Below are 10,507 nucleotides of genomic sequence, written 5' to 3'. Positions count from 1 at the left end.
ACTGCACCACCAGCACAGAACAGAACAGTGAACGTGTGTCGACATGAAGGTGCTAATACCGTCTGATCTCACCATATGCTGCTGGGTATTTCACCAAGGGCTCCGTACAAATCAGTCTGTGAAGGTGTGTGTGTGTGTGTGTGTGTGTGTGTGTGGAGCAGGGAGTGATGCTCCAGTCTGGCTACAGTATTATAAACTCATAACACAGCACAACCTTTGAAGGTCAGGCCTGTCTGCACCGGGGGTTAAATGCCACAGAAATTAATTACTTCCCCTGTCAATCTCTGCTATCGTTCTCCCCCCATGACGAAAAAAAAAAGAAATTGGGGGATTGAGGTTTAATTCCGACACCCTTCCCCCCACTGTTATCCTCTTCTTCACTCCACGCTCGGCGCCACACCCCTCCTTCTGCAACTTCGCAGCGATGATATTAATTTGGCAGCGAGGGGTTAATAAAGATTAGCGGTGGCGTTATCTTTGTGTGATTGCCTTCACGCACCGCAGAGATCTGAAGGCGGGCGGCTGCGAGAATGTTTTTAAATTTGGAGAAGTTTTATCGGCGGAGACGCCCATCAAAGGCTCGCCTGCTCCACGGACACACGCTGGTGTCAGTGTGATAAGTTACAGCGCAGTGACAGTTTCATTCATTCACAGATGGCGTGTTGCAGCTGTGTTTTTGCTGCCATCGTCTATGAAACTGCAGCAGTAAGGTGGCTAAACATTAGACCTTATAACACTGATGTGTCAAACATACAGCCCACAGACCGAAACTGGCCCGCTAGGGTGTTTAATGTGGCCCGCTTGATGAATTTTAAAAATAAACAAAAGTCACAAACACTTCATGTTTGTAGTATTGTCTGGAAAATGATATTTCATTTTATTACACAGACATGTTTGTAGTGTTGTCTGGAAAATGATATTTCATTTTATATGAATAAATAATTATAAATATTTCATATACTTGTACTTCTCTGCATGAAAACAAAGGGGAAAAACATGGACGTTTTGTTATTTATCGTTCATTAGGTTATGATTGTACTGGACTTCATCTACGTGCTAACGTTTAGCTTGTAGATAGCTTAATGTTGTCCAAATTTAGCTGTTGCTAGGCTGCTAACCATAGCGATTACATTATAAAAATGGAGTACGATGCTAGCCAAAAAGTGACAACAGAAATTAATTTTATCTCAAGAACATTTATCTATGCCCTGAACATTTATTTTTTTTCCCTTTCCCACAATTTTTTTTTAAGTTTCAAATGAACTCTTTTTCGCCCACAGCTGGCTCTTTGTTCATCATCAGCAGAAAAATAACGGATCTGTTTCTGCCCAGAGCTGTTTAACAGACTCACGGCCGTGGGACAGTAAAACACTCCCAGTGTGATTAGTAACAGTTATGTGCTGCGTAAAAATCAAGTTGAACTCAGTCTGCCGTGGGTGGTATCATTAAATCCATGAAATTATATGGTTCTGGAATCTTTCCAGTCTGCATGGGCTCACAACAGGCGTTAACGTTATCAGTCCTAAACAGTGTTGGTGTGTGTGTGTGTGTGTGTGTGTGTGTGTGTGTGTGTGTGTGTGTGTGTGTGTGTGTGTGTGTGTGTGTGTGTGTGTGTGTGTGTGTGTGTGTGTGTGTGTGTGTGTGTGTGTGTGTGTTTGTCACACAGGAAGTGGGGAACTGTGCCGACAGAATAGCCAGGAGAAGCTTGGACTGACGCTGTGCTACAGGACTGACGATGAGGAGGACACCAGCATCTACGTCAGCCAGGTCGGCACCGACGCTAACGCTAATCCATTTTGTTAACTCAGCAACATCAACACATACGAACAGATCTAAGTTAGCATCCACGATAAATACAAGATAGTTTTAGTGACGTAAATTACAGACGAGAGAGATTTTTTTTTACCAAAGTCACTTAACAGGCCGTCACTGGTCATCAACTGGATATTGTGGACACTACATGGTGTCCTCTGTGTCCGTCTTCCTGTGTGATGTGACATTGTGTGTTTCAAAAGCAGACACGCCATTACAATGTAAGATAAGTCAGGGCACCATGGGAGTTCCTCCAGCAGTCTTGGCCTGTAGCAGCGTAACAGATATAAATGTATAAAAAATTCAGAAATTTGTGAATCAAAATGGGGTCACACACCAAAAAAGATTGGGAATTAACCCAAACTATGAACTACTACTAGCCAAATCTGGGTCACAGGAAGTTGTTTTCAACCTCAGATTTGAAGTTCATGTTGGTACAAGAACCTAGATTATCTGGTACTTTATGGGTTTTTGAGACAAAACTTTGTTGTGACAACAATGTTATGACCTTGAGGTAAACTAAAAGTAAAGAAAACAACCTACTTTTCGAAAAACTAACCAAACTCACGGCTCATTTATTTTCTTTTATCGGCTACTAATTAGACAGACGATAAAATTCCCAATATCCAGATGTGACGAAGGTAAGAGTGGTTATTAAAAAATGAGTCAAAAAGACCAAAATATCAACAGGTAATGAACCAGCCTTGAATTAAAAAAAAAAAAAGGAGCTCGTGTTTAAAACATTATTTTCATCCTTTGAGTCTCCTCTCGTTTTAAGTGAAGTGTATAATCGATCACTGCGGGACCTTAAACACAACACGGGCTCATTAGGTGCAGGTTATCTCTTAAAACCAAACACACAGAACAAAGATGAAACATAACAGTTATTTAAACAACGACAAAAGAACAGTGTTCAGTCCGACTGCAGGTGCGGCTTCTGTTGGGTTAACGACACGAAATGAAAAGCATGAAAACCAATTAGTTTGGATCATGTTACAGCTGTGACCATGTGACTGTCAGAACATACAAGGGGCTGTGGTATATTTAACTCTTTCAGCCTTTATAATAAAATGGTAGGTGTACACTCCGTAAACCTGCCCACCCTGGCGGCTTTGCCTCCGTCTTTGGCGTCTTAAGCTCCACAAAGACTCTATTATTATGCTACTGAAAAAACCACAAACAACCTGAGCGCCGTCTGAACCTCGACAGACACAGCCCCCCCGCCGACCGCTCACGTCTATTTTTGTTTGCCTGATAGAAGGATAAAAATGTTAATTTCCCTCATTAGAATTTATACAAAGATAGCACTGGGGCAACTCTGGGGAAGTGCGTGATGTTTTTCTTTTCTGCTTTTCTGTCAAGGTTTCGTGCAAAAAAAAAAACAAAAAAACAAATTTTATCAAGTGATATCTGTGAGTTTACAGTGACGTGCTGTTTCAGATGCGTATCCACAGGGATGAATGTTCAACAGCATATGAGATGTTGATTCATCGGGCGACAACAGTCGTGTCTGCACCATAAACACTTCTACAGCCTTTTTTATGTTATTGTTATTGTATTTCCTTTTGTACCGGTGCCTCAGTGACGACACCTACTCAGTCTCTTTCATTTTATGGTTCAGAGTCACCAGATACCACTCTGGAAAAAATTAGATGCAATAAATCGTGCTTTTCACACGAGCGGAGAATAAAATGAACTCATAAAAAGTTCAATTTCTTAACAGAAATTTCATTCAGGCAACACCCCAAAAGGTCCTGCTGATGACATGTGACACAGTAAAGAGCCCTAGACCTCAGAGCCACACACAGTATCCAAAATCTGTCTTAATATTGTCACCCAAACCGCAGTATCAAAAAATCTGTCTTAATATTGTCACCCAAAGGGGAAGTCAAATTACTACGATTCCAAAAACCTCATCAAATTTTCCGTAGATGGTAGAGATGAGTAGACAATGATCTCGTGTCTGACTTCGTTTCCATGTTCCTCCCTGCAGGTGGAACCAAACAGTATAGCAGCAAAGGATGGACGCATCAGGGAAGGAGACCGTATTTTACAGGTGCGGAGTTGAGTTCCATTTCAGACCAACTGAAATGAGCTCATACACACATGGCTCCCATTACATCATTCACAAGATGAAAGAAAATGTACTTCTGCCGTGTTGTGGAGAGAATCCGCTGGTGTGTGGTGTGTACCGTTACAACATAAAGAATTTATATGTCATAATCAGCTGTTACTCCAGCTACTACATCATCATCTTCAGCAGCGCTCCCTCCCTCTCTGTCTCTCTCTGGATTCTAGTCTTATTATACAAAACCACATGTTGGGTCAGACTCAACAGACCAGACCAGCTCTCTTTTCTTTACATTTTTGGTGCCGTAGCTGTGATACGTTTGGGATTTTGTGACCTTTGACCTCTGTGCACAATGAGGTCTGAGCTACAAATTGTATAGAATTGCACCTTTAGAACCCGTTAATACCTACAGTCCAGTCTGGTACCGTTATTAATAATTAGTAGAGTTTTTTTGTTCTTGTGTATGGACAAAGTAATGACCATGAATTTGTAACTGAGTAACTGATTTAGAGTACTGGTTTTAGAGTACACGTTTCAGAGTACCCATTTTAGAGTACATGTTTGAGAGTACCCATTTTAGAGGTCCTGTATTGGAGTACCCGTTTTAGAGTATTTGTTTTAGAGTACCTGTTAAGAGTATTGTTCATGAGGTCTTTGTTCAAGTGTATGGACCAAGAATGACAATGAATTTGGAGTAACTGATTTAGAGTACTGGTTTTAGAGTACACGTTTCAGAGTACCCATTTTAGAGTACATGTTTGAGGGTACCCATTTTAGAGGTCCTGTATTGGAGTACCCGTTTTAGAGTACCTGTTAAGAGTACACATTTCAGAGTAATTTCAGAGTACATCTTTTAGAGTACCTGTATTAGAGTACCTGTTAAGAGTACACATTTCAGAGTACCTGTTTTGGAATACCTGCCTCCTCCCAGTATACTGTGTCCGTTTGCAGTGTGGATAAATGTGGGGTTCAAGCCCCTCTGTGCTCCTGGCCCAATTACCTCCCCCTGACAGCCCCATTACTCCAGTGAGGAAAAGATGAACGCCACTTGTCAAACAACAGTTAATTGTTTGTCTGGATGTGTGGTGCGAGCAGCCCCTCCTGAGCTCCGACGATGCGCACATGCAGTTGACTCTCTTTACCAAGCATGCAGCAGTGCACATTGTTTTTTCTTCCCCCCAAACAATTGGATAGAGGTGATAGAAGTGAGGGAGGAGGGGGGGGGGGGGGGGAGCAGGTGGGAGGAGGAAGGAAGGGGTAAAAAACGAGCAGAGAAGGAACTAATGGAGGGAGAGAAATAAGGTTCCTCATATGTAGTAATAAAAATGGATGGTTTTATTACTCGTCTTTTCATCCCTGGCAGCGACATGGACAATAAAATCACAAACTATCTTTTCTATGGTATGTAGGTCTTTTGAGTTAACCCCCGCCAACTACGGCTGTGTTTGATGTGCAGATAAATGGGTGCGAGGTGCGAGACAGGGAGAAAGCCGTTGCCTTGTTGTCAAGTGAAGAAGCAAGGAGCATCGTACTGCTGGTGACAAGACCCGAAATCCAGGTAAACACGCACACACCCACGTGCCGACATTGGCTCCCCGCTCCGTATGTCATGTCACATAACGTCAGCTGCCTGACGACTGCTTTCTCCACTCAACACAACTGTCAGCGGGATTTTTTTTTTCCTGTATTGCTTCTGCACAAACGCACACACACAATCATTCACACACACACTGTGACAGAGGCTCTTTTTCCTGACAAGATGTTTTGATTGCAGCTGGAGGAGGAGGTATGGCTGGATGATGAGCAGCAGGAGCTGGTGGAGGAGCTGAAGATGGAGCTTCTGGAGGAGAGGAGAAAGAAAGAGCAGCGCTTTGACAGAGGAGACGAGGTGAGAGGGAAGACGACAACAGGGCGAGTCGGAGACCAGATATGAAAGATCTACTGTTAGCTGCATTAATCACAAGTCGTATCAACTCCCTCTGTGCTCACCTTTTTCAACCTGGGGGTTGCGAAGCCACATGTGGTCGCCTGAAATGTCTAATAAAGATTAAAAAGAATATTGACAAAATTTCAGGGAAAATAAAATGTCACTGTGGACTAATCTGGCTCAGGCGTGACATGATAACAAACAAGATCAAAAACTACTTCATGATTTAATAAAAATGTCTCTGGGGTTGCCAGAAATGTGTGATGTCAAAATGGGGTCACAAGCCAAAAAAGGTTACGAGCCACTGCTCTATAGACTAAAGGCTTTTTAACTTCCACAGCTAAAAAAAAACAATTAACAACGTACATTTTTTAGTAGTAAAAGTGAGTGGAAGTTTCAAAACCAAAGGTGGCTATTTTTTAATTTGCACATTTTTTAACTTCCACAGCTAAAAAAAACAATTAACAATGTACATTTTTTAATAGTAAAAGTGAGTGGAAGTTTCAAAACTTAATTTTAACCTCTACAAAAATAGTTTGTGGCCAATGGGGATCGTGTTTAATGAGCAGAGTCAAATAGGAAGGAGTGTGTTCCTGGTCTGGTTTCAGGGGAATTCAAATGAGAATGAACCTGCTGTGTTTTTTTGTTTTGTTTTGGAGGGGGAGAGGGGGTTTGGCTTGTTTCCCTTGTTTTGGTGATTTGGTCCACTTTTAAACCTAGACAGGAAGTGTCCATTCTGATGCAACCTTCGGCAATGGAGTTTGAAAAAAACACTTCAGTTTTCAAAAAGTTCTTGTTCTGTATTTTTGCTTTTTACTTCTAGTGAAATGTGCATGTGAAGAATTCTGCAAGTTGACATTAGTCAAATTTCTGGACATACAAAGTTTGACAGCAACAATTTGTTTTTTAACCAGCATCAAGCTGATGAAGAAATGACAACAGACACAGCTACATGTTCCTCCATCAACCAAGACAGTGGCTTAGGACGCAGCACAGACAGTCCTGACCATCAACCCTTGCTGGCCAGGCTCCACAGAAGAAGCCCCGCCCGTTGCCTCAGGGACCGATGGAGGGCAGAGCATCCACACACGAGGGCAGGGACAGATGATCCACAGGGCCTCCACAGTCAAAGGACTCCGTCTAAAGGCCAGGGCCACGAGGCCATGGTTAGTATCCCTAGTAGCGGAGGCGGGATCCTCGGCTTAGAGAACTGCTTTCAGCAACTGCTGGAACTGAAGTGTCAAATACGAAATGGAGGGGAGTGCGGGGTGTATTCCATCCGACACAGCATAGAGTGCAGCCTTACGGAAAAAGGCAGCGGGGATGGGGACGGTGTGGATAGCGAAGGAGAAGGGAGTGGGGTGGAGCATGAGTTAAAGATGCTCAATGAGGAACTGAGAAGCATCGAGCTGGAATGTCAGAGCATCATGCAGGCACATCAACTCCGCCAGACTTTAGACTCCACTCCCTGCTCACCAGGACGGAGCCCTAAGGATGGGCACAAACTGCACAGCAGGTTGGCCGACATCCATGAACACCCAGAGAGTGACAAGATCCGGGAGAAGGACAGCTCCAGTGCCTACAACACAGCAGAGAGTGCCAGGTCCACACCGCTCGGTATGGAACGCTCTCCGGACCACTCTTTACAAAGACACATCGCCATCACCAACCAGAAAAACCTCAGACTGGCCTCGTCCACACCCTCCTGCCCAATCCCCATCCCTAAGCCTCATGGTACACCCAGTCGTAGCAGACCAGCAGAGCCAGGACTCGTTATCTCCAGCAGCCCTGACCAGAGCAACCAATCCAGGTCGGAGTCAGACCCTGCCCTACCCGCAGATGACGAGAGGTGTGAGAAGAAAGGTAGGAGCAGGGAATCCAGGAGAGCACTTCCATATGGCTGTTCGTACCAAACAAGTCCTTATTCAGGCCCAGGAGGATCCAGGCAACTCCAGGTTTGTGCCATAAAAGAAATGTTTCAACCAAAACCAGATTTTCCCCTGAGTGATCCACTTGTGATGACAGTCTTTCCTTGTGTTGCAGAGCTACATGCAGCTGCTCCAGCAGCACTCCTCCCTGGAGTACTCCCAGAGCCAGCTGAGTCTGCTCAGTGTCTGCCGCGATCCGGTGCACAGGAGCGGACGCCCTGGGGAACCGCGTCTGGAATGGAAGGTCAAAGTGCGCGCAGACGGTACACGCTACGTGGCCCGTAGGCCGGCGCGTGATCGCATCCTGAGGGAACGGGCGCTCAGGATCAGGGAGGAGAGAAGCGGAGGCATGACCACGGACGACGACGCTATGAGTGAAATGAAGATGGGCCGATACTGGAGCAAAGAGGAGCGAAAGCAGCACTTGGCCCGGGCCAGGGAGCAGAGGAAGAGGAGGGAGTTCATGCAGAAAAGCCGCTTAGAGTGTCTGAAGGAGGGCACGGCCAGCGGAGCCGAGGGCAAGAAGGAGATCAATATCTTAGAGCTCAGTCACAAAAAGATGATGAAGAAACGGAACAAAAAGATCCTCGACAACTGGATGACCATCCAGGAGTTAATGAGCCACGGAGCCAGAGTTCCTGAGAGCTCGAAAGTCCACAACGCCTTCTTGTCCGTCACAACTGTCTAACGAACACGAACGAACACATGTACACGTTATCTACACTGTCACAACTGTCTAACGAACACATGTACACGTTATCTACACAAACTGCTTTCAAGGAAACTACTGATATTTAAAAAGAGAAAAAAAAGTGTCTTTTTAGAGTTGAAGTTTCATTGCTGAGTACTTTGTAGCATTTCTGAAGAACCTTTGTAACTATCACTGTAACAACTTCACAATCCTTCAGTGCACGACATCAGCCATACGATAGAAAACCTGACTTTTACACGTTTATACACTGGTTCTTTTGGAAAATGTCAGGTTATTATCATGTTGGTTGGTACCGACAAGAACAACACTTTCAGCCAGCATTTCTACACACCTGTGTGATAATTCAAGATGTTTATTTTTAAACGCATTTTCTAAAATTTGTATGTTTGAAAATTTTCAAAATCCTTTTAAACTGAACTAAAACAACACATTTGACCTGAAGAGAGAGGAGGACAAAAGAGTAAACATTAGTAATAAAAATGATTACGATCGTAAGGACATTTCATGTTCACACCAAAGGTTTTCTTGCAGATGTTTTTTTTTTTTTTTTTTTGTGCTGGCAGGTTACGTTTTTAAATTTTTCTCTAACTTGCTAAAGCTACTGTTTTATCAGAAAAAATAGCCCCAAAGCATGACTCTGCTACGATCATCGTTTCAAGATCAAACTTTTGTTGTTTTGTCCATAGCATTTTTTGCGTTTATTTAATATAAGTCTCTAAAGGTTAGCCACAATTAGAAACATTCCCTCCTTAAATTCCAGCCTTTAATCTGTACATGTCGCAAGTCGAGATTCAAGCACTTTTTTTAGGCAGATGTTTGGTCTCAGCCGACGTTTCTAGGGTGCCATATCTTCACCACTGTGTTCTGTGGTATTCTACACGCCTCGGGAAGGTTAACGCTAGTTTCTCTAGACCAGTATTTTTCTTCCAGTAATCAACGTTGCTGGTAAGAAACATAACTTAGTAAATAGTGAAAGGATTCTCACTCAACAGCTGAACGTGTCTGAGGTTCATCAGAGTTACTTTATTTAACGGCTGAGTGATGATTGAATTCTCCTAAGAATTGGTTTGATGTGTTTTGTCCTTCTACAAAACTCAAGTCTTTCTACTGAATGCTCAGATAAAAGACTGGAAAAACACTGATATTAGTGTTGATTCAATGTGGGCTAGCGGTAGGGCTAGTAGATAACCAAATGTTGCCCACATTTTCTGTCCTGTCCAAAGCCATACCAACTCAGTGTCCTTGAAGCCTACAAACCCACACGAGCTCCACTGTCTGGATCTGAACTTCTGAGTACTTTCTACTGTCAACACTGTATCTGTTTCCCTTTCATTACATATGAAGTGACTTCATTTGCCTCGTTTGAGGCAGCTTTTTTATACCTAATGAGGAAAAATACGATATTTTTCGCAATTTGTACATTTCGCAGCTTGTTTTGTAAGAAAAACATTTTTTACAGTGTAACGTCAATGTCCCGTGAACATTGTTCATGATTTCTGTCCTTAAATCCAAACATCAAGGTCCGTTTGAGTTGACACTGTCTGAGTGCTGTATTCTTCACTTTTTTTTCACCAGGAACAGGTGTCCAAGTCCAAGTCATGGAATTAATTATCTGAAAAAAAATGTCACAAATATCATGCAAGAGTAAAACTAATACGGTTTTCAGACCTGAATCGACTCCCGTATTAGTTAATACCATATCAATCCTCTGGTTGTTAAAGCAAAGTGAACACATATTTGTTCACACTGACTTTAATTTGGGATTCACTGCCGACTGGATCACTCATGCACATCGTCATATCATCAGCGTAGAGCATTGGTTTTTATGGTTTGCAGCCAGATTAGTTATTTCAGGATGTAAACGTCTACTAGTTGTGGTCTTGCAGAACGCGTCAGTAGTTACTTTCAAAAACATCGTTGAAGCCGTTGTCGTCAACGTTTTTAACAATCGCCGGTTGTTGTAGATTTACTGACTAACTTGTACTTAGTGAGGCTGATCTGAAATAGCCCTAACCTCTGACCTAAATTCATAGCCCCTAAAAACACATGCTGGGTGT

At 43.1% G+C, this 10,507-nt stretch overlaps 1 protein-coding gene across 1 annotated transcript in view; it reads left to right on the top strand.

Annotated features, from left to right (window-relative positions):
- The window catches only part of pdzrn4 (PDZ domain containing ring finger 4), a gene marked incomplete at its 5' end in the record, with an annotated part of 14,707 nt that extends 6,280 nt beyond the window's left edge, over nt 1-8,427 (top strand). The window contains 6 exons of the mRNA XM_025057150.1: nt 1,671-1,767; nt 3,806-3,868; nt 5,340-5,441; nt 5,658-5,771; nt 6,725-7,765; nt 7,854-8,427. Coding sequence (XP_024912918.1) covers nt 1,671-1,767; nt 3,806-3,868; nt 5,340-5,441; nt 5,658-5,771; nt 6,725-7,765; nt 7,854-8,426 — 1,990 coding nt within the window. The remainder of the gene's footprint in view (nt 1-1,670; nt 1,768-3,805; nt 3,869-5,339; nt 5,442-5,657; nt 5,772-6,724; nt 7,766-7,853) is intronic.
- Nucleotides 8,428-10,507: the final 2,080 nt, after the last annotated feature.

The sequence above is a fragment of the Cynoglossus semilaevis genome, chromosome 8, assembly GCF_000523025.1.
Source record: "Cynoglossus semilaevis isolate Cse_v1.0 chromosome 8, Cse_v1.0, whole genome shotgun sequence".
Taxonomy (NCBI): Eukaryota; Metazoa; Chordata; class Actinopteri; order Pleuronectiformes; family Cynoglossidae; genus Cynoglossus; species Cynoglossus semilaevis.
This window is presented reverse-complemented; position numbering and strand designations above follow the sequence as displayed.